The sequence below is a fragment of the Engystomops pustulosus genome, chromosome 1, assembly GCF_040894005.1.
Source record: "Engystomops pustulosus chromosome 1, aEngPut4.maternal, whole genome shotgun sequence".
Classification (NCBI taxonomy): Eukaryota; Metazoa; Chordata; class Amphibia; order Anura; family Leptodactylidae; genus Engystomops; species Engystomops pustulosus.
Genome location: NC_092411.1, coordinates 162,745,537 through 162,773,276, shown reverse-complemented (window position 1 = coordinate 162,773,276; position 27,740 = coordinate 162,745,537). Strand labels below are relative to the sequence as shown.

The 27,740-nt window shown below is 41.8% G+C and overlaps 1 protein-coding gene across 3 annotated transcripts; it reads left to right on the top strand.

Annotated features, from left to right (window-relative positions):
* The first annotated feature begins 6,125 nt into the window (after positions 1 to 6,125).
* MBD3 (methyl-CpG binding domain protein 3) lies at positions 6,126 to 20,671 on the top strand. 3 transcript variants are annotated; one of them, XM_072113657.1, is made up of 6 exons: positions 6,126 to 6,359; positions 10,156 to 10,315; positions 13,457 to 13,594; positions 13,681 to 13,771; positions 14,698 to 14,875; positions 18,317 to 20,671. In XM_072113657.1, the coding sequence occupies exons 1-6, from the start codon at positions 6,148 to 6,150 to the stop codon at positions 18,486 to 18,488; spliced, it is 951 nt and encodes a 316-aa protein (XP_071969758.1). In that variant the 5' UTR covers positions 6,126 to 6,147; the 3' UTR covers positions 18,489 to 20,671. The 3 variants fall into 3 exon arrangements, with proteins under 3 accessions (XP_071969758.1, XP_071969753.1, XP_071969766.1); XM_072113652.1 differs by having other exon boundaries at positions 6,127 to 6,401; XM_072113665.1 differs by lacking the exon at positions 6,126 to 6,359 and adding an exon at positions 6,633 to 6,661.
* The last annotated feature ends 7,069 nt before the right edge of the window (positions 20,672 to 27,740 follow it).

The window sequence follows — 27,740 nt, the reverse complement described above, 5'->3', positions numbered from 1 at the left end:
AAAGTGTCCACAAATGTATTTAAGAAGCTTTTACTACACTTTTGTGGCACAGACACAAAAGTGTCTGACAGAATGGGCGTTCCGAGGCACAATGTGTAACGTGCACCACATTTATGACTGGAATCTGACAGAAATGTGTTGCACTCCAGTCAAAATGAGTGCACCCAAATTAAATGGTGCACTCATGTAAGAGCAGACGGCACTGTGCGCCAGATTTATGAATAGGGATGACACTTCATAAATTTGGACAGAAGGAAAAACTGCAGATCTTGGCCAATGGATTTTGCAACATTTTCCAAGTGTCTCCATTCTACCGGGAATCCCATACACTGGGAGTGCCCCCCAGGGGATACTTGCACTGCATTGTGGCCTCCCCCTTTATTGCAGCTCCCTGCCTGTCCTCAAGGGGCAGGATGAGACCTGCTTCTTTGGACCAAAGCCACCTATGGCATTCCCCAGGCCACTCTATGAGTATGTGTATGAGCCACTGAGTTCCCTGAGAGTCTAGCAGTTCCCTCGTGTCAGCCTGGGAGTCTGGTTTGGGGTGTTTCACATACAGTCCCAGAAATGGTAGCAATGAAAACATTGCCTCAAACTGCAGAAAAATGATGCCTTACAGAGGTCTATACCCTATAGTATGAAAAAGTTATTTACGTCAGAAGATGGCAAATTGAACAATTAACATTTTTTTTGTTTACACAAGATAATTTGGTATCCCTGTGATCTTATTGACCCAAAGAATAAGGGTGAGGTGTTATTTGGAGTGCACAGTAAAAACGGAAAAACGGCCTATATGAAAATGGCAAAAATGTTTTCTCCAGCAATTTCACAGCATTTGGCATTTTTTCCAGCTTCCCAGTACATGGCATGGAATATTAACTACTGTCATTAGGAAGGACAAATTATTGCACAGAAAACAAGCCCTCATACAGCTCTGTACACATCATAATAAAAATGTTATGGGGTTTTAAAAGAGGGGAGCAAAAAATACAAAAAAAACCATCAATGTGAAGTGTTTAAAGTTATATGTCCTAGTACTGCAGGAGAAACAAGGAGAAGTGGAGTAACACTGAAGCGCCTGTTCTGGGCTCCGTTATTTTTTTCTCTTCAGGAGCTCAGGTGATAATTTGGATTTCCCCTCCTCCTGTCAGCAGTAAGAGGAAAGCAGTGGCTGTGCAAGGAGCAATAATTCAGCTCGCTGTTCAACCACAATGCAGACAGCATGCGGGATGTCCTTGTGCTAGCACCAGCCGTGCAGGGACATCACCTGCAGTGACTTCAGAGTCCAAGTGCAGGATGAGGCCTGACCAATGGTTCTCATCTGGTGGCAAGTAGTTATTAGATTTATGAGATGAAGCACTGACACATTGTGGGGAGGGCAAAATACTTCACAAGTGGCACTAATATTATTGAAGGGGAAGGCACAAAACATATGAGGAGCACTAATGCTATTGACTTCTAATGTCATAATGCACATAAAATAAAATTGATAAAAAAATATTAGAAAAAATTAACTCTCCATTCACATCTATTGCAGTTCTTAAAAACCAGCCAAGTAAATCCCCATATCCTTGTTTTTGCTAGTGGGCAGAAAGATCTGGACCTTTAGCCAACTATGATTTACCCTGCTCATATACAGTAATCTAAATTCTAGTGGGAAGAAGGACCTGGTCCTTTTATCCATGTCAGTCCCATTTCTAATGGGAAGAAGGACCTGGTACTTTAGACAACTAGGATTTAGCCTGCTCATATAAATTCAGCTAAATCCTAGTGGGCAGAGGGACCTGGTCCTTTAGCCCACTAGGATTTAGCTTGCTCATATAAAGTAAGCTAAATCCTAGTGGGCAGAAGGACCTGTTCTCACACTTCTAACCTGACACTGCACTAGGTTCTTTAGCCAACTAGGATTTAGATTGCACATATAAAGCAAGCTAAATCCTAGTGGGCAGAAGGACCTGTTCTTACACTTCTAACCTGATACTGCACTAGGTCCTTTAGACCAGAGGTCCCCAACCTTTTTTGCACCAGGGACCGGCTTTAAGCTAGACCAGTTTTCCATGGCCCGGTGGGGGCGGGGCTTTGGTCATATGGGGTGGGGTTATGGAGGGGTGGAGCTTATAATATAAGATATCAGGGAGTGTCCGGACCAGATCCATCATATCGGTTTGGTGTAAAAATAAAGCAATGCAAAATGCATACAGCGTATCGCCATGTAGTATAAAATGCATACAGCGTATCGCCATGTAGTATAAAATGCATACAGCGTACCGCCATGTAGTATAAAATGCATACAGTGTGTCGCCATGTAGTATAAAATGCATACAGCGTATCGCCATGTAGTATAAAATGCATACAGCGTATCGCCATGTAGTATAAAATGCATCCAGCGTATCGCCATGTAGTATAAAATGCACACAGCGTGCCACCAAGTAGTATAAAATAGATACAACGTACCGCCAAGTAGTATAAAATGCATATAGCATATCGCCAAGTAGTAGAGAATGCATACAGCGTATCGCCAAGTAGTATAAAATGCATACCGAGTACTGCCATGTAGTACAAAATAGAAGCCCTGATAAATATCACAAATGCTGCATATACATACAGCATATATACACTCACCGGCCACTTTATTAGGTACACCTGTCCAACTGCTCGTTAACACTTAATTTCTAATCAGCCAATCACATGGCGGCAACTCAGTGCATTTAGGCATGTAGACATGGTCAAGACAATCTCCTGCAGTTCAAACCGAGCATCAGTATGGGGAAGAAAGGTGATTTGAGTGCCTTTGAATGTGGCATGGTTGTTGGTGCCAGAAGGGCTGGTCTGAGTATTTCAGAAACTGCTGATCTACTGGGATTTTCACGCACAACCATCTCTAGGGTTTCCAGAGAATGGTCCGAAAAAGAAAAAACATCTAGTGAGCGGCAGTTCTGTGGGCGGAAATGCCTTGTTGATGCCAGAGGTCAGAGGAGAATGGGCAGACTGGTTTGAGCTGATAGAAAGGCAAAAGTGACTCAAATCGCCACCCGTTAAAACCAAGGTAGGCAGAAGAGCATCTCTGAACGCACAGTACGTCGAACTTTGAGGCAGATGGGCTACAGCAGCAGAAGACCACACCGGGTGCCACTCCTTTCAGCTAAGAACAGGAAACTGAGGCTACAATTTGCACAAGCTCATCGAAATTGGACAGTAGAAGATTGGAAAAACGTTGCCTGGTCTGATGAGTCTCGATTTCTGCTGCGACATTCGGATGGTAGGGTCAGAATTTGGCGTCAACAACATGAAAGCATGGATCCATCCTGCCTTGTATCAACGGTTCAGGCTGGTGGTGGTGGTGTCATGGTGTGGGGAATATTTTCTTGGCACTCTTTGGGCCCCTTGGTACCAATTGAGCATCGTTGCAACGCCACAGACTACCTGAGTATTGTTGCTGACCATGTCCATCCCTTTATGACCACAATGTACCCAGCATCTGATGGCTACTTTCAGCAGGATAATGCGCCGTGTCATAAAGCTGGAATCATCTCAGACTGGTTTCTTGAACATGACAATGAGTTCACTGTACTCAAATGGCCTCCACAGTCACCAGATCTCATTCCAATAGAGCATCTTTGGGATGTGGTGGAACGGGAGATTCGCATCATGGATGTGCAGCCGACAAATCTGCAGCAACTGTGTGATGCCATCATGTCAATATGGACCAAAATCTCTGAGGAATGCTTCCAGCACCTTGTTGAATCTATGCCACGAAGAATTGAGGCAGTTCCGAAGGCAAAAGGGGGTCCAACCCGTTACTAGCATGGTGTACCTAATAAAGTGGCCGGTGAGTGTACACATAAACAAACAGTAGATACAGCATATACACACACACACATACATATATACACACACACATATACATATATACAAACACATATATATACACACACATATTACATATATTTACACATATACACATATTACACATATATACACATATATATGCAAAGATAAAGTAGCCAGGAGCAGGTAGGTTGTGAGAGCCGGGAAGCTAGGGAGCCTGGAGCTTAAGCGGGGGCAGGGGGAGCAGGGAGCCGGGTGCCGAGAGCCTGGAGGGGGGGGGACACGTTAGCGGAGCCGGGTTGAGACAGGAGTGGAAGGGGAGCCGGGAGCGGGTAGGTCAAGAACCGAGAGGGGGGGGGGGGCAGAGGGAGCGGAGAGTCGAGAGCGGAGAGAGCGGTAGGGGAGCGTGGAGCTTGAGCAGGGGCAGGGGGCGGAGAGCTCACGGCAGTAGCGCCATGTACCCGGGGGAGGCTCCCGGGGCCCGTGTGTGAGCTGCGGAGATGAACCGCAGGACCTTGGCCTTCAGAGGCGGCAGAGGCCTGGCCGCGGTGTCGGGGCCCCCGTGAACAATAACAACAACAATGGCGTCAGCTCGGGGCTGCTCTCCGTGGACGAGGCCTCGGCCTGGAGCCTGAGCCGACAACTCAACAGGGGGAGCGGAGCCGCGGCCCCCTGCGCGGACCGGCTGATAAACTGCAACGGCCCGGTCCTGGTCTGCGGACCGGCGGTTGGGGACCTCTGCTTTAGACAACTAGGATTTAGATTGCTCATATAAAGCAGGCTAAATCCTAGTGGGCAGAGGGACCTGGTCCTTTTCTCCTCTAACAGTTTTCTGTATACAAGACATGAAAAAGTCGCATTTCTGACGCACTGCCAGGATATTGTGACTTTTTGTCAGTTTTATATCCGGGAAGCCACTTTTTAAAATATGTGGTGGGGCACAAGTAAGGATAGTACGCCAAATGTACTATAGCCTGTATCAAAATACTAGCGCAGGTTATTGGTGAAATCTATGCCAGGTGGGACGCAATGTAGATGTCAATTCCGCTGCACAAGTGTTACACGAGAATTACTAAGCGGTTAGAACATCTTAGCAAATAAGGAGCGTCACGTCTGGAGGTTATTAAGACTTGCGCAAAATAGGGGTCATTTATCTAAGGGCCATGTCCCATCTGCATTTTGACTTCTGTTTTACAGTTTCTGGATGAATAAAAAATTTGTTGATTGCCCTGGACTTGCAATAGTATCCAATTTTTTACTTTCCATTATTCATTTATTTGAGCAGATAGTAGGAATAAAACGGATGGCTACAAAATAATGATAAATAGAAACTGACGCTAACAAAAAACTAGGTCTGCTAAAGAAATTCATAAAAAATTAAAAAAAGATACTTTATTATTAATGTAGCCATCTAGAAATCTGTTTAAATTACAATAATTAAAAAAAAACCCCGAAAAAACGGAAATTGTGAAACAGAAGTGCGTGACTTTTTTTTTATTGCAAACAACCAACAGACTCAGATGCCAGTTATATAACACAATGCGCCAGTCTTAATAAATCTCCCATAATTTTCAGATCGGAATTTGTGTTGGAGGACTAATAATAATAATAACTAATAATAATACTGCCTCCAAATGCAAGGGAAATAAAAAAAAAAGGACAGAAGAAACGCATGCCGCACCAGATGTAGATAAAACGTAATTCTTTAATTCCGATTCTTCCAATAAAAATAGTAGTAGCAATAAACATGTAAGACAAAGCTGTAGTTGTGCATCCTGATTGACCAAAAAAGTACCAGAGAAAATGTAAGGCAGTATAGCCTACGCGTTTCGGACGCGTCACACGTCCTTACTCATGGCTGGTGCGGCATGCGTTTCTTCTGTCCTCTATTTGTTCCATGCTCGTGGTCCCTGAGCAGCAGCCAGCACAGAGATTGACAAGTTGAGGTGAGCGGTCAACCCTTTTTCTCTCGTACTGTTGAAATAAAAAAAAAACCTTTTGAATTGCTTTTATATTCAATTGAACAATAAAGGTCCTTTAGCCAACTAGAAATTAGTTTTTCTATGTTGAATCAGCTAAATCCTAGTGGATAGAGGGACCAGGTCCTTTAGCCCACTAGGATTTAGCATTTTCTATATAGAGCAGGCTAAATCCAAGTGGGCAGAAGGACCAGGTCCTTTAGACCACTAGGATTTAGACTCAACCTCAGGTTTATCCTCCATTCTAAACTCTCAAGTGACGCACACACGCTTTAAGTTCCCAACATGGCCGAAGTGTCGCGATATTTCTGCGTTACCCACAACATTTCCTCTTCTAACAATGGCAATGTTTGGTCACTTCCCATGCAACATGTCTTCCAATCAGGGTTTACTATCGCCCTCAGCTGCTAGCCAATCATTGAGCGTCCGTTTCGGCGGAGGGATACGCGCTTTAGAAGATCCACAGAGGGTGACCGACGGCGGGATGGATAGGAAACGTTGGGAGTGCTCGGCTTTGCCCCAGGGCTGGAAGAAGGAGGAGGTGACCCGCAGGTCAGGCTTGTCCGCTGGAAAGAGCGATGTCTACTATTATAGGTTGGTTTAATTTGCATTGGTGGGACTAAACGCCATTGTAGTTAATGGGTGATGGAAGCCGCACCGAGGCGTCGTGAGATCCGGAGCTGCGGGACACAAGACGGACCTCAACAGTGAGAAAAAAAACCCTCTAAGAAGCTATTGCTTTATAGGGCGCTCACGTGGTTAGCTCATTGTTGTAGGAGCAACAGACCGCGATGTAGAGAAGAAGTAGCAGGGCTTTGTCTTGGCGCCATCCTGTGCACTATGCCAGATGCCAAGTGAGCTTCAGTCTGTATTGTGCTAGATCCCCATGTCCATAATGTACAACTGCGTTTCCTCACCATGCTAATTTACCAACCTTTGAAGTCAATGAGGTGCAGGGTTTGTTAACAAATGGTCATGGGTTGTAGTGACCTCAAGATGGGGGATGCCTCAAATATAGGAATATTGGCTAGCCATCCCCTGTGCCATGACTTCTTCTAATCGTTGGCTTTAGTGGGTAGTCGGGGATGTCATAGCTGTCACACCTTTCCTTTAACCCCTTAATGCCACAGCCCTTTTCTACACTTATTTTTAAGTGTGACAAATTGTAATTCTAAGGCATCATTTCATACCCATTTAGGGATATTTACAACCTTTTGACAATTTATTTTAATTTTATGGGTGGTGAAAAAGTGTCCACTTGCATGTTTTTATTTTAGGTATGGCATTGGCGAGGGAGACCCACACCAGGTACTTTGGTACTCTTCATTAAACAGAGGGCGCTGCCCTTTCTATCCCACTCTTGCCAGCAACCAACAATGCCATTCTCCATACACTTCAAAGGATGAGTGGCTGTGTTTGTGTGTAGCCAAAGACCATAAATGTATGTATTATAGTTTTTAATATAGTATATCAGCTATTGAGAGGGGTTGAAGGAAGTCTACCATCATGAAATTTACTTAGTATTCTCCTAATATGCCTCATCCCTATACAGCTTTTATTAAGTTTCAATACTTTTTCATTACCTTCGGAGGCTACTCGGGGCGTAGAGTACCCTCAGTGAGCTTGGGGAGTCAAGGCTATTCCACGCCTCTGCAGATTTTTAACATATACATGAAATAAAGTTAACACACTTTTGTTTTAGAAAATAAAATGTATGAGGCATAAGGAATATTCCTTATGGATCTACTAAGTAGATTCTTGATGGTAGAATTCCTTTAAAATCCAGAAGAAAAACTTTCCTCTTGGGAGGGTCTTTCACAGGTGAAGCTTCTGGCCCCATTGGGCCATGTGCTGACAACATGTTCATTGACCACTATGCCCATTTGAATTTGATGGTCTCAGGGCAACAGAACACGTGGAGACCTTGCTCTGAGAGCAATGGGGGCTCCCTACCAAGAGGAAAGTATATGGAGTTGTTTGACACTAAACCACCCAAAATGCCCTGTATCATTTTTACGCATTTGGGTAAAAAAAAAAACTAATACTCCCCTTGATCCCTAGCTATCTGGTTGTTTTCTGGAAAGTTAAACTGGAGCATTACACCCCAGCTTCACTGTGAAGTGGCATAAGCACAGCACATGCGCAGTGAGGCTGGGATACTGCCCCGACTTCACTTCCCTCATTGGGAGATGAGGCGCCAGGGCGAGATCTCCTGATGCGAGTCTGATGTGCCTCATCAGACTCGCATCCAGGTATGTATTTAAGTTTTATTTTTTTATTTTCCTTCCATTTAACAGCTTCTGAAAGGTCGATTTGGGGCCCTAAACCACAGGTCCATGAGGACCTGTAGTTGGTTTAGAGTCCCAAATCAACCTGACAGGTCTTCTTTAATGTGGTGGGTTGGGCCAAACATATAATTGTGTATATGTCCTGAATGAGGTGGAGCAAATTGTAACTGTACTGTTGGATCCTTTTTATATTGGGTTGCTCCCAGCATACATACTTCACAAATCGTATGCAAGTAAGAAAGAGACTAAAGGAGTGTCACTTTATTCTAGGGTGTCTAAAGTGACACTCCTTCTTCAGCCTCTAAAAACTTAGGCATATGCAAATTAGCTAAAGATTATTTTTCTACTTATTTTATTATGTTTTATATGTATGAAGGAATTCTAGTTATTTTGTTTCATACCCAAACTGAGGGGCTTCTAGTTTATGGGATATCTACCAACAGGATCAAGGAAGGTAAACCAACCCCACTGACATACTGGTGTGTGCCCGCCTTAACAGGATCTGTTCTTCTTTTAGCTTCTTATGACCTGGTTTTTACAAAATAAAGGCTTTTAAAATTATGTAAATGAGCCTGAAGTCACTTCCACATGTTTTTGTTTAGGCTGCATTTATATTTGCGTTTTGAAACGCATTACAACAGCTGAGGAGAGTCGATTTGCTAAATTACATTGCTGTTAACATTCCCATGAAACAAGTTAGGCCCTATCCAGAGGATAGGGCCTAACTTGCTGATTGGTGTGGGTCTCAGTGATGAGACTACAACAGATGACAAGAATATTGGGGCACATGTACCCCCGTCGGACCCCTTGTCGCTCCCTGAAATGGGCAGAGCAGCAGGTCGCAAATGGCCGGACTGCCCCATTCATGTCTATGGAGCTGACTGCCGTGTGCTGCTCCGCTCATCTCTGGGGAGCAAAGAGAGGTCCGACAGGTACATTGGGCCCCCTGTTCTTATGATCTATGGCAGTGGTGGCGAACCTATGGCACTGGTGCCAGAGGTGGCACTCGGAGCCCTTTCTGTGGGCACTCAGGCCATCACCAGAGATGACTCCAGGTATCTTCCTGCAGTCCCAGACAGCCCAGGACTTGCTGTGCACAGAGCTATTTTAACGTGACAGCTCTACCTGGGACTACTGTAGGAGTGGGAAGTTGTGGACAGATCTGGATTATCATTGTAGCTCCTGCTCCGGCCCTGACAATTCTTCCTGTTTATGGGACCCTGGAGCAAAGCTACAATGATCATCCAAATTTCTTTTATTTTTTTGCTTTATTGGTTTCCTCAGTGTGCGATTATGAATATAAGATGTGACAGCAAGGGGTATAAAACACAAATAAAATTTCTGTGTTGGCACTTTGCGATAAATAAGTGGGTTTTGGTTGTAGTTTGGACACTCGGTCACTAAAAGATTCGCCATCACTGATCTATGGGGTCTCAGTGATGTGGATAGGGCCTAACTTGTTTTGTTGGAAACCCCTTTTTAACACATTCATTTTGTTAACTTACATTTTTGTTAACAATAATGTTATTCGTCAAATCACTTCTCAGCTATTGTAATGCATTTCAAAACGCAATGTAAACGCAACCTAAACTAAATGTGTTAATGCAGCCTGTGGGGTCTGGGCTTCATAGATGTTAATAGAGCCTGGAGCCCCTTTGGATAATTTGCATTATTTTAAAGTTTTTTTTTCCTTAAAAACAAGGGCATAGGAATCTTAAAGAAGAGCAGATCCTGCCAAAGGGGGCACACACTGGCATGGAAGTGTGCTTGGTTTATAATTCTTGATCCTGGTGGTATATTTCCTTTAACCTGGCTAATTTGTCAGTTACGTGTAGTATTGATTCATACCAACTTGAGTATACTTTTCTAACGATTCCTTCAATTTGCACTATATATAATTGGTTTATGCAATGGGCTCATCTGAAAGATACTCAGAAGGATTACTCATGAAACATCCAGTTGTCATGGTGGCCATTTTCATAGACCTATTACATAGAAGCAACTGTTTTTGGCATAACTTATTTTTTTTTTTCTCTAAAGTTCATTGTCCTACTTTTCAGCCCAAGCGGTAAGAAATTCCGTAGCAAACCACAGTTGGCACGATATCTTGGAAATTCCATGGATCTAAGCACCTTTGATTTTCGTACAGGGAAAATGTTGATGAGCAAAATCAACAAGAACCGCCAGCGTATGAGATATGATGGATTGAATCAGGCCAAGGTATGCAAGTCAACAGCTTATCATCGCAGTCAAATTATTGGCAGAATCTTACACATGCAAATTTATTTTTATATTTTTGTTTATGGTATGTTTGGCTCTGTATTGAAATGTATTCAAATCTTTATGGGTGGTAGAAAAAGCTGCAATACAAGTAGTTTTTTTTTTTTTTTTTTTGTTTTTATTAAATGAGATTTTTTGAAATTTTGGTGGAGATGCCCAATATGTTTATGATATATATATCATACTCGAATATAAGCAGAGGCCCCTAATTTTACCACAAAAACATGGGAAAACCTATTGACTCGAGTATAAGCCAAGGGTGGTAAATGCATTTGTCACAGCCTCCCCATTATATAGCCTGCCAGACCCTTCCCTATAGCATATAGCCAGCACCTGCCCCCCAGTATATAGCTTGCCAGCCCATATCCCCAGTATATAGCCAGCAGCGTGGGAAGCTGGAAAGGTGGGTTTTTATATATTTTTCTTGACTCGAGTATAAGCCGAGTTTGGGTTTTCAGCACACCAAAAAGAGTCCATAAATATCCAGAGAACAAATGGCAGCACTCCAATATAGTGAAACAATGGTGTTTTATTCCACCTGTTGCAACGTTTCAGGTGTAATCTCAGCCTTTGTCAAGCTGAAACGTTGCAGAAGGTGGAATAAAACATCATTGTTTCACTATATTGGAGTGATGCCATTTCATGTGTGTGTGTATTTATGTTTGTCAAGGAGATATTAATCGTTAATGTATAAGATGGGTTTAACTATAGGGTAATTACAAACTTTGTTTAAATATTTGGCATCTATTGAAGCGTCCAGGCAGCTTTTATGACATCCTGGAGCTTTAACAGCCTGATAACCTCTGAACTGAAGACTGGTCTGTTCAGACCCCAAAGGACATTTGGTCTCCCTACCCCCCTCTTCTGCATCAGGATTTGGAAACAAAAGACTGTTTAAATATTCCTGGACTCTCCCCCCTCATTAAAACTTTGCCCAATCCTGAATGACCCTCTGGACTAATTAATGAATGGGGGGTTCTGAAATCTGAAGTTATAAAACAATATGAAATCCAAGAATTGGTGTTCACATTTTGGGGGCTGCTTGACAAGCTGAGTGTGTTCCTTATTTCTCCCACCTCCAGGGATCAGGATTTACTTTAAGGCTATATTCACACTGCCGTTGCCCGCCCGTACCGTACCGTAGCGGGCAACGGCAGTGTACGGGGAGAGGAGGAGGAGGTGAGCGCAGCTCACCCCCGCCCCTCTCCATAGCAACCTATGGCGCCGTATTACGGGGAAAGATAGGACGTGTGTGGCACCGTACCGCTCCTGTAGGGTGCCGTGCGCCCATAGGAGTGTATGGGGGACGTATATCGGCCGTATATACGTCCCCCATACGTTCGTGTGAATGTAGCCTAAGTTTGTAAGTTTCTGTTATTTTTCTCCCTTTTTATTTTATAACTGTTTTGCCGTGTTGTGTGTCATTTTATTTTGTAATTCTTTTGTTTTTAATATCTTTTTATGCACTGATCAACTTTTTGTAATTTAAAGCTTTTCACTTTAATTTTGGTCCCTGTATGCTCATAGCCTTGTGAAGTGTGGTGAACTGTGTGACTGCTGGAGTGCTGAGTGTGCATGTCTAGTGGTGTGACAAAGTGACTGCTTGAGAAGCAAGAGTTGATGTAGAGTGGGATACTTATTGGTCCCAGTATAAATGCAATAAGTGGTGGCAGCGGTTCTGGTGCTGGAGCTGTATGAGGTGTGATTTATGCTCAATTTGTGTCCTGAGTGAAAGGTGAGCGCAAGTTCGAGTAGGCTAAATTAACTCGTACAGTTGCACCCCAAGTCACGTGACGAGGCGGCGGTATCCTTCGCCGTGACAATGTTCATTTTAGGTTACTTGTACATTTACTGACACTATGCCATAAAAGTATAGCATGTGTTGGTAAGTTGTTAATATTACATATCCCACTAAATATTTCTGCATTTATTTAATAGGAACTTCATAACTTTTTTGACATCCTTAAATCTTTTGATAGGTGCAATAATTGAAATTTTTTTTCTGCTCATCATTCATGAACAATAAATACCATTGGTTTTGGGAGCCAGTATGTTATTTAGGCCATTTATAGTATAGCTGAGGGTCTTGGGCTGGAGAAGACGGTCCATAACCAAAACTATATTTGTGGAAATTTCAGTGTAGTTGGACGAGCAAATCCTAATAAAGGATGCAAAGAGATGGGGTTGCGAAGATGATGGAAGGTCCCCATTAAAGAGAACATGTCACCAGGAATTTGATATTTGACTTGACAGGTTTCAATAACCTATGTTATTGTTTTTGTCAGCATTCTGAATTATATCAGTAGTTTATAAAAGTTTGATTTACATTGCACGACTTCCTACCAACAGCCAGAGTCCCGGTGGAAAGGGAGCAGCTGCAGTCTGTGTCTCCTCATGTATTCTTCCTCACCACCCCCCTTCCCCAAACCTCAATGCTCGACAGGAAGTGTGTGAGAGCTGAGTGAACTGCATGAGTGTGGAGGAGAGAAGACTAACACAGACTGCAGCTGCCCACCCCTGGGGGCTCTCCACTTGCTGCTGGCAGGGAGCCGGGTAATGTGAATTAAACCTATATAAACTTCTGAAATGATTCAGAATGATGAGTCCTTTTTAAAATCCGCATAGCATAGGCCAGTGATGGAAAACCTTTTAGACCGAGTGCCCAAACTACAACAAAGACCCACTTATTTATTGCAAAGTGCCAACACAGAAACTTAATTTGTGATTTATACTCCCTTCTCTGTCACAGTTTTCATTGATACCTGCCCCTGAGGACCCCAATAATGCAGAAAATAGTCCCAGGTAGAGCTGTCACTTTAAAATAGCTCTGTGCACAGCAAGTCCTGGGCTGTATGGGACTGCAGGAAGATACCTGGAGTCATCTCTGGTGATGGCCTGAGTGCCCACAGAAAGGGCTCCGAGTGCCACCTCTGGCACCAGTGCCATAGGTTAGCCATCACTGGCATAGGCTATTGGAACCTGTCACCAGCTAAAAATCACATTCCTGGTGACAGGTTCCCTTGAAATGACAAAATGAAAAGCCTTTGTTTTATAACTTAATTATTTTGCCTCCTTCCGTAGGGAAAGCCCGATCTGAACACGGCACTTCCAGTTAGGCAGACTGCCTCAATCTTTAAGCAGCCAGTCACAAAGGTGACAAACCATCCTACCAACAAAGTGAAAAGTGATCCACAGAAAGCTGTTGACCAACCCCGCCAGGTAGCTTACCACAAAATGCATGCTATACACATTTGATGACTTCTACATTACCAAAATTTGTTATACTTTTTAATCCACAAAAACAGCTATTTTGGGAAAAGAAACTCAGTGGACTAAATGCGTTTGACATAGCAGAGGAGATTGTGAAAACAATGGAGTTGCCAAAAGGGCTGCAAGGTAAGTTTATAATGAGTCTTTACCATTTTCTCCTAAAGGGACACCTCCTCAAGCAGCATGTTGTATAGAATACGCTTTTTAATCCATATGCTAATGATGCATTCGGTGCACTACAGTGAAGTCTTTTGGACATTGCCTTTCTCGCAGAATAACTCAGCAGAGGTGCTACATCCCCTTTATGAGTTTCCCCACAAACATTTTAAAGAGAACCCATCAGGCAAATTAATTCCCAAAACTAAATATATTTTCATAAACTGCCATTAGAAAGCATTGCCTCCATCCCTTCATTGTTCCCATAGTACCTGATTGTTTAAGGTTACAGAATTGTAAAGCTGTATGCAAATGACTTGAGGGAGGTCCAATGAGTCATTATCTTATTCAGCTGTCCACCTTTTTCATGAGTAGGAGGTACAGCAATCACCCCTCCCCCCCCCCCAGTGCTTGACTTACAAACTGTATAATGGTGTAATGGCTCCTCCATGTTCTGGCTGCCATGCCCCCTGCAGTGTGTGTGTGTATAAGAGAGATACAACAGCTCCAGGATGCATCCATGTTATAGCAGAACATGTCAGGTACTTGTGTATCCGATGTCTGTGTTTCACACATGTGTAAAGGAAGAGATGGCATGTCATCAGGTAAAGCACAGACACTAGCAATGCTTTACTATACTTTACACACAGACATGAGCAGGGGGGAGGGGTAACAGGATTGACATCATTTTCTCTCTCCATGTACCCAGCCTCATTTACATAATAAAGAAAATATCATTTTACAGTGATTAATGTATGAATTGACTAGATAAAGGTTGGTATGGAATCCTTGTGAGCTGCTCCAACAGGTAGTAATGACATAAATCGTTACAGAGACCTGATGATAGGCGTCCTTTAAGCATTTGCATTCATTACTTTTTTTTTTTTCATTTCCAGGTGTAGGACCAGGATGTACCGATGAAACCCTACTTTCTGCTATTGCAAGTGCACTACATACAAGTACTATGCCAATCACTGGGCAGTTGTCTGCTGCAGTAGAGAAGAATCCAGGAGTGTGGCTTAACACTTCCCAGCCGCTTTGCAAAGCATTTATGGTGACGGATGAGGACATCAGGTATGTATATACTATTAATTTAAATGAAAAGTTTCATGGAAATGGAACAATTCACTTTAGCCCTATTCTCTTGGCCACCAACCTAGGTATAAAAAGATCCTTGAAAGATCCCTATACTGCCCATTCAGATATTTGTACATTGTAATGAGGCCAACCTTTAGCTGCCTTCTTTCTACGCTGAAAACCCCCAAATTTTGCAATCAGTTGTATTCTAGTCTTTTCATATGCTTAGTTGCTCTGCACCATGTTCTGTATATTCCACCAAAACCCGCCCTTCCCTGAGTCTTTTTCTGCTGCAGTCTGCTAATCTTGACATGCTGGGATCACCTAGAAAAAAGACTTGCGCAGTGGGGAGCGCTGGACATCTGTTAATTATTCACTCCACGTGTTGCCTTACTCTCCAATATGGGAGGCATCTATCATGCAAGACATAACTGGAGAGGAAGTTGGCGAGGGCTTTAATATTTAGCAGCCTGGAGTGCTGGACAGCTAGTCCCCCACATTCCGGTGATCCCGGTTTGTCAAGATTGGCGAAGACAAGCGCTGGGATCGGGGTGAAGACAACAGGTGAGTATCTGTAGGGTTTTCTTTTAATTTGTGAGTGGTACATTTCCTTAAAGGAAACCTACCACTTGAAGTGGCAGGTTTCAGATGGAAATACCAGGCACCAGCTCAGGGTGAGCTGGTGCTGGAGCTTATTTTTGTTAGTGTTTTAAACCGCGGTATCGCGGTTTAAAACACTTTTTAAACTTTATAGCCGACGCAGGGAGGTACGCGCTCGGCGCTTGCCATGCGCGCGGCTCTCCTTCACTTCCTATGTAGCCGCACGCATGGTAAATTAAAACCTCATGTACAAAATTTTTTATTTTTTATTTTGCCGTATTCTTGTGCTTAACTTTTTCATACTTCGTTGTATGGAGTTGAGGGTGGTGTCATCTTTTGTGACTTTTGATGATTTTTTCAATGATATTATTTTTAGGACTGTACGACCTTTTGATCACTTTTATAGAATTTTAATTTTTTTTTTTAAACACAGTGAAAAACCGTTATTATATTTTGATAGATCAGGCATTTTCGGACGGTACTTTAACCATAGGTTGTCTGATCGATCCTGCCATATACTGCCATACTACAGTATGGCAGTATATGGGGATTTTACTCCTCATACATTACAATGTGCTCATTGTAATGAATGGGTTAACCCGAAGTAGCTTCGGGTCTTCGTGAGACCCGAAGCTACCATGGCGACGGATCACCGCTCCCCGATGTCGTCACGGGGAGCGACGATCCTCGGAAAGATCAGCAAGGAAACACCTGCGATCGGTGCCGGCACCGGTAAGCCTTTGCTGCAATATGCAGCAGAGACTTACCGGCTATGGAGAGGGCTCGGCCCGCGAGCCCTCTCCATGCATTGGAACGGGACCGCGGTCGCGAATCGGTTAAAAAAGACATCTACCACCAAGATGAAAGCCTGTATGCAAATGAGCATGAAGGGGCTCCATTAACCCCTTACCGATATTGGATGTAGTACTACGTCACCTGCGGCAGAGACTTGCCGCATTGTGATGTAGTACTAAGTCCCGCTTCTGGCATCTGCTGCGGAACTGTGGGGGTGTCTGCTGTATATTATAGCCGACACCCACCACTAACAATCTCCAATTGCAGGTGTTAACCCTTTACACAACTCGGTCATGTTGGCATGTAAGGGCCATATATACTGAATTGGACTCCCCCTGCAGAGCTTACCGGGTAGTGAACGCTGTAAAAACAAAACAAGAAAAACTGGACAAAAAATTTTAATTTTTCATAAAATCCCTTTCCAAAAAGTGATCAAAAAAGTTATGTGCGGTAAAATGGTACTACTGAAAAGGACAACTCAACATGTGAACAATAAGCCACAAATCAGCTCTGTCAACCAAAAAATATAAAGGTTATGTTTCCGAAAAGATGGCGGTAGGAAAATAAATGAGATTTTCTCTATTAGTTTTTTTTAAAGTAGTAGAAATATATAAAACTAAATAAATGAGGTATCACTGTAATCTTAGTGATCTATAGAATAAAGATAATGTTATTTTTAAGGTACAGTGAACTGTCCCAAAAATTGTACAAAAAAAGTGTCATTTTTCTTTTGTTCCATACATTCAAGAGTTAATATCTCATCAATAAGCTAATGACCTACTAAAATAAAGTACTTTTAAAGTGCATCTTATGTCGCATAAATTAAGCCCTTATTTGTCCAAATTGCCAAAAAATAAAGATTGTATAGCCCTTAAAAAGTGACAATGTAAATCTGCTCTGAATTGTGCAGCTTCTCATCAATATCATGCTGTGTGCCTATACAGCATGTCACCACCACATATGGGATATTCTTATACTCTGGGTATCAAACTTAGTGGAGTGTTATGGTATTTTATCCAATGAGATTGTGTACATTTTTTTTTTTTTTAAACTCGTTCATTTAGTCCGCAAAAATTAAAACGTCAAAATTCCACGCAAGTTTTATTTTATATTTTTTTTACCCCTTAAAAACAAAGGGTTAGCAAGCTTATTTGTTTTAAATACAATACATGATGGGTGTAGTTTTGTATAATGGGGTTTTACGACTGAGGCTTCTCAAAGTGACTTGAGATCTGTGCAGGTCCTTCAATAGCATGATTCTGTGGGTTTTTTTTTTTTTTTTTTTTTTTTTGAAAGTGTGAAAAATCGCACATAAAGTTCAAAGCCCTATAACCAAGTCGACATAAAGCAGACATTCGGTATATGTTAGTTATTACGTTTTTTTTTTTTTCTGTTATGAATGATGTGTGGAAAAAGTCGAACATTTTGAATTTCGAAAATTTAGAATTTTTTCCAAATTTTACACCAAATATTTGTTTGTCATAAATAAACACAATTTTTTTTAGCTAACATAATGTACAAAAAATGGGCCAAGGGTTTAACACCTACGGAGCCTGGAGCCCCTTGGGCTCATTTGCATACAGTCCTTCATTTTGGTTCTAGATGCCCTTTAAACATCATTAGTGATCTCTGCCCAAGCCTCTAGCATCTATAATTTTTATGAAATCTTGCTGTATCTTTAGAGCTTATTATCTGATAATATGAAAACTCTACTTTTGTAAACCCTTTATGGAATAATTAATGAAAATTAAAAAGCTGGTCTTGTAATGCACCAACCCCCCTTCCTCCCTGCCCCTCACGCTTGACATTACAAGACCAGCTCAGTCACAGGCATTTCCTTCCAAGAAGCAGTGAGCTGAGACTTGCTCTCCTGACTACAGAAAAGATAGTCTTTATAGCAGAGCTGACTGAGTGTGATCCACACAAACCTAAAGAACCTATCTTGAATGGAAGCCTGGGACTGCCTGTATATAATCCATTAAGTGAACCATAAGCAGGAGTGCACAAATTTCACCAATTCTAATGTTCAATAATGCTTATTAGGAAACAGGAAGAACTTGTACAACAAGTGAGAAAAAAATTGGAAGAAGCTCTTATGGCTGACATGCTAGCTCATGTGGAGGAAATATCAAAGGATGTTGGTGCCCCACTTGAAAAAGACCTCGAAGAGGATGAGGAAGAAGATGCCAGAGGAAATGAAGCAGAAGATTTATAAACTGTTTAGGACTTTTTCTGCTGATAACATTATTGTAGGGATTTGTGCGTGTTTTTTTTTTTTTTCCTTTGATAACTAGTTACAACAAGTCTTGTCACTTCTATTATCCTTCAATTTTATTCATCAGAAGTCCAAGTGCATTTGAATAATCGAAGACTCTTCGTATTTAGGAAGGAAATGCGTGAACTTAATATCAGCTATACAATTGATGGAGCTATAACCTTCCAACTTAATCCTCTGTCTAGATTGTAGCACAGGAGGTGGTCTGGATCAGATGATCAGTGTGGATTTCATGCCACCACTAAATTAATTTCGAGAACATATCCTAGGTAATTTCTAACAAAGACCAGGCAACCCCTTAAACCTACTTCTATGTAAAGCTAATACAAACTTATAGGGGAATTCCAGGAATAGGCATAATTTTATATTCAAATGGGTCATTAATATAAAAGCTAATATGTAATTAGTTGTTAAAATATTGTGGACATACACTATAATGAAGATTTAAAATGCTACTGTCCCTTTAATCAGTCCATTGATTTTTGTCTCTGTAAGAAACACAGCACAGAAGATGGCTGTTGGTCGAGGGTCATGTCATCATCATGTTTTGCAGTGCATCCTATATAGCCAGTGTTGTGGTGAAACCCATCTCAGTGGGGAAATGTGAAGTGATGGTAGTTACACACATCATTACTATGGTAATGGAGCAGGACAATTTGTTATATCGGCAATGGGAACAGAGCATAGGAGGGAAGAGTTGATGAGAACTGGGGGATCATGGGAGATGAAGTATCATATGTTGGCCATATTGGAGATATCTCTGCCTACTTTAGAAATCTTTGTTAAATCAAATTTAAGCTCCGTTATCTGATTTGACATTTTAGTTTTGTTGTATTCATTTATTTATAGCATTATGGGTTTTTGTATTGATTTTCATATTCCTGGAATACCACTTCAAAGGAAACCTACCATTTGATTTGATGCATTATGAGGCAAACATACCTTGGGAATGCTGTAGCTACACTGATGCAAGATCATATCTTGGTTAATCCTTGCACTTAGTTGTTTTGCTGAAAAAACAATAACATTCACCTTGGGAAAGCTGGATCAGACTGGCTGACATAAACATATTACACACAGAGCTTGTGTTACAAATGCAGATTAGTCATTACTAATGGATCACTCCTACACAGCAGCTGGGGGATGATGCAGCAATTGATTATTCTGTCTGGCAGGGAGAACAGTGATTGGTTAATCCTGCAAGGATTAACCAAGAGATGATCCTGCATCAGTGTAGCTACAGCAGTCTCTCAAGGTATGTTTGCTTCATAAAGCATCAAATCAAATGGTAAGTGTCCTTTAACAACAAATATACAGTTTTAAATATGGTTTGAGGTTAATGCATGTAGGCCCAAGTTATATAATTCTAAATTTGTGATAACATTGGCACACTGAAATTTGGTTATTCAACTAATCATAAATTTAGAGAAAAATAAATATTAACATCTCTATTGTTTTTAGTCACTTTTTAACAGATCACCCACAAAAAAATAGGCACTTGCTCAGCACGGAGAGCAGAAAAATATCTATGGAGGAAAACTATTTTTTACAATAAAGAATAACCTATTTATAACTTGAAATACTAAAAAAATAAAAACAGAGCATGTTCTCTTCTGCTCCACTCAATGGGGAGAGTTCTCAGAAGAGCAAAACTGGTCTAGTTGCTTCTGGCAATCAATTAGAGCTCATGATTCATTATAAAAACCATGTTCAATATGAAACCTGACTTCTGATTGGTTGCCAAGAACAGCTATAACAGTTCTGCTCTGACAATTGACAAATATTCCTCAATTTCACCAGGACTGTCAAATAGCTGAGCACATCGCTTTACTGTCTCTGGGCACTCTGAGATTGCCAGAAACATCCCATGAACATTAAATTGAGTTGCAGGATACATGCCTGGCTTTTATTGGTTGCAAGGAATCTAATGGAGCATAACATTTAATCTTGTGACAACACCTTTAAAGGAAATCTTCCTCCCAATGTGGTAAATTAACTATTCACTGCCGGGTACATTTCATTTGCATAAAGATAAGTGCTTTTAATGTTGCTGAGATGTACCCAGCATCATTAATAGTCAATCTTCACAAAATGGAAGTTAAAGATTACCTTTAAAGAGAACCCGTCATGCAAAATAACCCCCCTAAACTAAATATATTTTCATAAACTGCCATTAGAGAGCATTGCCTCTATCCCTTCATTGTCCCTCTACAAGCCTGTAAACCTAAGCAATGAGGTCCTAAAGCTGTATGCAAATGACCTGTGAAATGTCCAATGAAGTATTAGCATATTCAAGCTGTCCACCTTATTCATGAGTGGGAGGCACAGCCACACCCCCAGTGCATGACTGACAGCCTGTATAATGATGTGCTTCCTGGTGCTGGCGGCCCCTGCAGCCTTTGTGTGCATGTGTGTATGTATAGGAGAGATACAACAGCTCCAGACAGCCATGTTACAGCAGAACATGTCAGGTATTTGTGTAGCTGATGTCTGTGTCTCTGTGTATTAGGAGGATGCAGCATGTCAGCAGATGCAGCACAGACACCAGCAATGCTTTTCTGTACATTACACACAGACATGAGCAGGGGGAGAAGAGGGGAGGGGTAACAGGGGTGACATCACTGCCTCTGACCATGTGACCAGCCTCATTTACATGATAAAAAATAGATGATTTTACAATGAATAATGTATGAAATAACTAGATAAAGGCTGGGATGGGATCCTTGTGAGCTGCTCCAACAAGTAGTGGTGACAGGACAAGTGACGCAGACCTGATGACAGGTGTCCTTTAAGGCTCTCTTGTGATTTGCATTGTAGCAGTGTAAACCTAACCTAAAACTATTAAGAGACTTGAAAGATGAGATGAATGAGAAAAATGTACTAGCCTCCAATGCAATAATACATTGTAGGCCCTTTTATCCAGGTCACTACAACACCAATATCTGGATAAGTAGGAACACTATGTAGTGAATACTAGTATCCAGTGTTTCCCCACTAGCCAAGCACTAAAAGTGCAGCAATATTTCTGCCAAAAACAGTTCCATATATCTGTATATGTCTAATGAAGTTTTTCTTAAAATCTCACCCATTTACCAATTAAAAAAAAAAATAAAAAATCTCATCCCAAGTTATGTGACTATGAGCAGAAAACTTTCATCCTTTTCCATAGGTGAGTCTGGTAGATTACCTGATTGTAGATGCTTACTACTTGCCTCCACGTCCCATCCCCATATGTCGTAATCTTCTTTTAGTTTATTTTAAAACGGGTGCAAATGAGCAGAGCACCTCTTGGCTCTGCCGCTAAATAATTTATTCATGCTCCCCAGCCTTGCGTTGTGTGATCATAGCATTTCATCTCTGCAATACTCGTGCTCCCTGCCGGGCAGCGCAGGGATTTCTATGATTATGCATAGCGCAAGAAGGTGAGTAGTAAGCATCTACCATCAGGTAATTTGATTTTTGGATGTCCTTTAAAGACTTCATTTGCATTTAAGACTTTACCTGCCCATTTCTGTGGTTCTGTAGCTGTTTGAAAAATGAGAACTTCTTTAATACAATACCAGAACTATGGTTCTTGTTGCTATAAAAGGTATAGTCCTTTAAAGCTGCCCTTCCAGCATCTGGGCTTGACTTTTCTCTGGAAAAACATGAGTTGAATAGATTATTTTGATAGGTAAGTGAGGAAGCTTTCATATAAGAGAATGGTACCTGAGGTTGCTGCCATTATGAAAGAGGTAGAAGTATTTGACAGTTTCTGATTTCAATGAATGGATAGCTATGCAACAAGTTTGGCAGAACTTAAAGCATAGATATACATGCCTATATGCAGCACACAAAAAGGGACAAGACTGCATTCACAACAAAGCCACATTTAATGGTGTCTTTTGTGCAAACAAAGCATAATTTGCATGTTCAAACCATGCATATGGTTCCAATACGTGAATATGTTGAAACGTGTTTATGGCTTAATAGCTTGTAACTTGCTATTGTAGGAATTAATTATACTCTAAAGTGTTTATCATAGATTTTTTTTTTTTTTTTAAATTTTACTTTATATTTCTGTTATGTTGTGCACGCTACATTGTTTATTTTTGTATGTGTAAATATTAAACATTTGTACAAATCTATATTTTACTGCTCCTTCTTTGTTCTATATAATGAAACCCATTTGACCACCTTAATGTGTGAAGATATTGTTGGGATTTTTGTACTCTCAAAGAAAAAGAATTGTATTGAGAATGCAGGTTTGTGTCAAAATGAGTCATCAAACATGTACTTTACCTCAATGCCACACATGATGATTGAAAGGGCCTGTTTGTATTTTATATTTGGCATTACCGCAGCATATTACATAGACAAAGCAACAATGCTAATGTTTAACCCCTACGCGTACAAGGGCGTTATAGTACGTCTCTGCGGGTAGATACTACCTGCACCGGGACATTCAATATCGTCCCACTTCTTGCACCGGCTCACGAACGGAGCCGACACCAGAAGCAGTGGCTGTTAGCTGTCTATTACAGCTGACACCGCGCTGTAACATCTGCGATCAGAGCCGGCTCCAATTGCGAGTGTTAACCCCCCTTACACGCCGGGTCTTCCCGCTATGACTCGGATCCCCCGTGCCGCTTACCGGGGGATCCGATCCTCTTCTGGGCAGCACTGAGGTCTGAAGAGTGCCCCGGGGCTACCCTGCTAATGAAGAACACTACAATGAATAGGTTTTGTAGAGCAGTGGACTTGAACCAGCGGTCAGAGCATCACTGGTTCAAGTTCCAGTTTGTATAAGTAATAAAAGTTAAACACAAAGTTTACACATAAATATAAAAAAAAACTAAAAATATAAGCCCCTAAAATGTCACTTTCCCATAAACACTTAATAAAGTATAAAAAACCCCCACATATTTGCTATTGCCGCGTCTATAACAATCTATATAATGAAACAGAATTGTTGATGGACGGTAAACGTTGGGGTCTAAAAAATTGTTCTGAAAAATAATTTTAATTAATACTTTAAAAAAATGCTCTAAAATGTGATTTAAAAATGTTATGCACTGTAAAATAAGACCAGTAAAAAGAACAACTCTTCTCGCAAAAAATAAGCCCTCAACCAGATTCGTCAGCCGAAAAATAATAAAGTTCTGCATATGCAAAAATGGTAATGCTAAAATGAACAATATTTTCTCCAAATTAGTTTTTATTCAATAAAATTGAATAAAAGACACAAAACCCCACATATTTGGTATCGCTACATCCGTGACAATCTGCATAATAAAACAGAATCCATATTAGATCCACAAAGAACACCGTAAAAAGCAACCCCAAAAAACTAAGATGATTTTTAATTATAACCCTATAAAAATTGCTCAAAAAAGTGATAAGTTACGCACTCTAAAATAAGACCACTAAAAAGAACACTTCTTGCCAAAAATAAACCCTTAACCAGATTTGTCAGCCAAAAAATAAACGTTATGTATATGAAAAGAAAGTGATGCTAAAATTATCGCCTAATTACTTTTTATTCACTAAAATTTGGAAAAAAAAATAATCTATATATATTGTTAGGGTAGGATTTAAGATATCCTCTTTTAGTGTGCGTTGGCTGTGTTTCAAATCGGTTCTAAATGCATTTGTACACAGTCGCTAGAAAATGACTCGGGCAACTGATACTTGTTGCCCTGGGCAAAAATCGGCACTGCGCTAGCTTTATTTGTGTATATTAGTCTATATAGTAAAATAGGAATAAAAAACAGAAAAAGGAGGAGCGTATAAAACATAACAATATCAGACAGTCTCTTGATTGGAGAACTTTCTGCTGTCTCAGATTGACATCACGTTCACATTCCTTCGCCTCAAAACTTTGAGGTGTGGTCTAAGATCTCTGCTCCATCTTGATTTCATTGTTTCTATTACAGTACTTTATAGGAAAATAAGACAGATAAAATCCTGTCATTTCTACTTATCAGCTTTTTTTACCTAACCGTCCCCCCTAAATCCTGGAATTTCTCTCCACTACTCTTAGTCTAGAAGGACCTACAGATCTGCTGATATGTTCATTGTTCTGCTCTTCACTAGTTGGATGACAGCAGACCCTTATTGGATATGCTCCCATTTAGTGGACTTTCACATTTGGGAATCAAATCTCTTCTCTACCTTTCCCAACTCTGGGGGGAATGAGGGGGGGGGCTGCTTGATATGTTTCAGGGGTGGTTAATCTCAGAGGGATGCAAATCTTCATTATGCAAATTTAGGTAACTTGAGTAAGGGGTCTTTGGTTTGTCTAACTACTGATACCCATGATACTTGGTGGACTTGAAGAGAGGGACCACATAACACGCAATAAATGACAAGAGCAAAATCACAATCCCCAATTTCACCCCCACTTAAAGGAAACCGTTCCAATCCCCCTACCACAAAGTGAAGGATTTAGTGTCCACTTCTGAGTTTCTCGTGAGTTCCCTGGACAGCCCTTCCATAAGGGGCAATGTCATCCTGGATGTACATGCAAGAAGCCACTCCCACCATCTTACATACTCCTCCCTTCTCAGCAAGGGTCATGTCCAAAGCCATGCGGTTCTGGAAAGCATCTTGGATATCATTCACAAATCTCTGATTACAATAAAACTGTTAACCCATTCAACATTTTTGTTCATAGCTATAATGGACTCTAGACCTGCCCATATCTGATTGTGGGCCTTGAACTCATCTGGGACCCCCTTGGTGCTCCTACTGTATCTAGGTGCTTCTCTCTTTGACCTCCATAATCCGATTCTCTACCTTTCCTTTATGTGTCTGATCAAACTCATCCCTGTGGATCACAAGGAAGGAATGCGAAAACTTTATCACTGTACACTCACCTTCCCAGCCTCGGGCTTGACCTGACTCTTCTATCCCCACAAATCCAGTACACATCAGACACTGCTAATACAGGGTTACCTGTGCTGTCAATGTTACAGAAGGTCATTGTCTTGTTGCACCAACCATAGGTATAGTATAGGGCATCCTGGTCAGCCCTATCGATACAGTGATAGTCATGTTTGGGGTGTCCCTGAGCAATCAGTCAGTCAGAAGAGACCAGCTAGCAAGAAGAATATGTAAGTTTGCAATAGAAAGTGTGAAAGCAGACATAGCACTGGTCAGCAGGACTTGGAAAGGACCGTCGTAGCGAGGCTCCAGACTCTCTCTCTGGTGTGTCTCTTTACCACCACATAGTCTTCAGGGTATGCGTCCTGAGGTCTCTTTCTGGATTTGAAAAGGAATCAAACACTTTTGCGGACCTATTCCAAGGCCTGGCTCAACTGTATGGCATTTCCTGGTTTCCTGCCATCAGCTATAGGGTCTATAGAAAGTAGGGGCTTAGTCTAGGTGCACAGTCAAAAAGTATCTCAAAAGGGGGCAATCCCATCTTTCTGTTGAGGGTGGTCCTAACTGAATTGAGGGCAGCAGGAAGGCACTCGGGCCATGGTTTCCCTGTTACTTCCATGGCCTTCCCGGATCTCTAACTTAAGAGTGCCATTTAGTCTTTCAATCCCACCACTTGCTTGGGGATGGTAAGGGTTGTGCAGGGCATGTTCTACACACCGGAAGGACAAGGTTTCAGGTCTTTACCTGTCCAGTGAAGTGGGTTCTGTGGCCAGGCTCTATGGTCTCTGGGAGTCCAAACCTGCAGAAAAATCTCACTCACCAACTTCTTGGCTGCAGCTCTGGCAGTAGCCTTGGTCATGGGAAAAGCTTCTGGCCACCCTGGAAAGAGATCAATGCACACAAGCATGTATTCCTATGTACCACTTTTTGGTAGCTGGATAAAATCCATCTGCAGTGTTTAGAAGGGATACAGCCGCTTCTGGGGTCTTTACCACCTTACCCGGGGTGTGGAGGGCACAGACTATCCAGGCTTTCACTAGTCTAGTGACGGGTAGTAATGCCTGGGGCAAAGCACTTGCGGTTTATGAGCACTAGCATGGCCATTTTGGATGTGTGTGTGTGTCTGTGGGCTATTTGACTTACTGTCGGGTGCAGGGCTCTGGGCAGGCACACCCTCTCTCCCAGCAGCCAGGTCCCATCGGCATCTTGGCTCTAGCTTTACTCCACACTTCCTTCACTTCTGATGACACTCAGGCCACCAGGGACTGGAACACCTGTGGATCAAATTTTTCAACTCAGAATTCACCACTGAGACATCAGGACAGTCTCTGGGTTGCCCTTAACTTGTGGAGTTACCAAATTGTGTGTGCTTTTACTTTTACTATCCCCACCTCTTGTGAAAGTAAGAGAGCATCCATGAGCTCTTTAATCAGCGTGCCATGCTTAAAGGGTGAGGTGAGGAAATCTCTACCCTTTCATATGGGTTCATAGTCGTGTTACCTACACATTAGTTCATTCCACGTTTTGGTCATTCATGTCGATCTGTAATGCTCTTTCAGTCCTCTTGACTAATAAGATATATCTAATGCTTTGTTTCAGACGCTTTAAGTAATATTTTGCCTTATCACATACGAAATTTGTATCCTTCTCCGTGTGGTTATCTCGCCAAACATGCTGATGTTTTTTATCATAATGTGATGTTTTATTATATCTATTTTGACTCCGGTCCAATCGGCTCCGGTCACGTGACCAGCTTCTCAGCGGCGCGGGGCGGAGCTTCTTGGACACGGTCTCTTTAAATAGTAAGTCCATATGTGTTTGTGTTAGACCTTGATAAAGACACTGTTGTGTCGAAACGCGTCGGTCTGTGACGCCGCCTGTGATGTCCTGTATGGAGGTTTTTAATCCTTGAACAATAAAGAATATCCTTTTACCTCTCCACCTTTTTGTGCTGGACTTATGGCTAGATGCCTTTGTTTGCATAGTCGTGTTTAGACCCCAGAACTATACCTTGAGTATAGATGTTTGCCCTTTTACCCTGCACCAGCTGTAGCGCTTCCCTGAGTGCCATCATTCCACCTCCTGCGCTGACCTGCGTGGAGGGAGTGATTCTGCTTATACTACCTCATGTGCTCCACTGACCACTGTATATCCAGTGTAGAACCGTCTGTCTTCTCCTGCAAACCTGGAGCCATCTACGAGAAAAAACTCAACATCTGGGTTAAACACCCTTCTCTCCCCCCCCCCCCTCGGAATCCTGTAAGACTGGTGACAGAACGGCAGGATTCAGGACTGTGCACCTTGTCAGTGTGACATTCTGAGATATCG

Bases quoted from the DNA above. Each gene is read 5' to 3' on its own strand.
- MBD3 (XM_072113652.1), top strand. From the start codon at position 6,148: ATGGCAATGTTTGGTCACTTCCCATGCAACATGTCTTCCAATCAGGGT. The intron at 13,595-13,680 runs GTAGCTTACCAC...CCACAAAAACAG, and splicing joins CTGTTGACCAACCCCGCCAG to CTATTTTGGGAAAAGAAACT. The intron at 13,772-14,697 runs GTAAGTTTATAA...TTTCATTTCCAG, and splicing joins GTTGCCAAAAGGGCTGCAAG to GTGTAGGACCAGGATGTACC.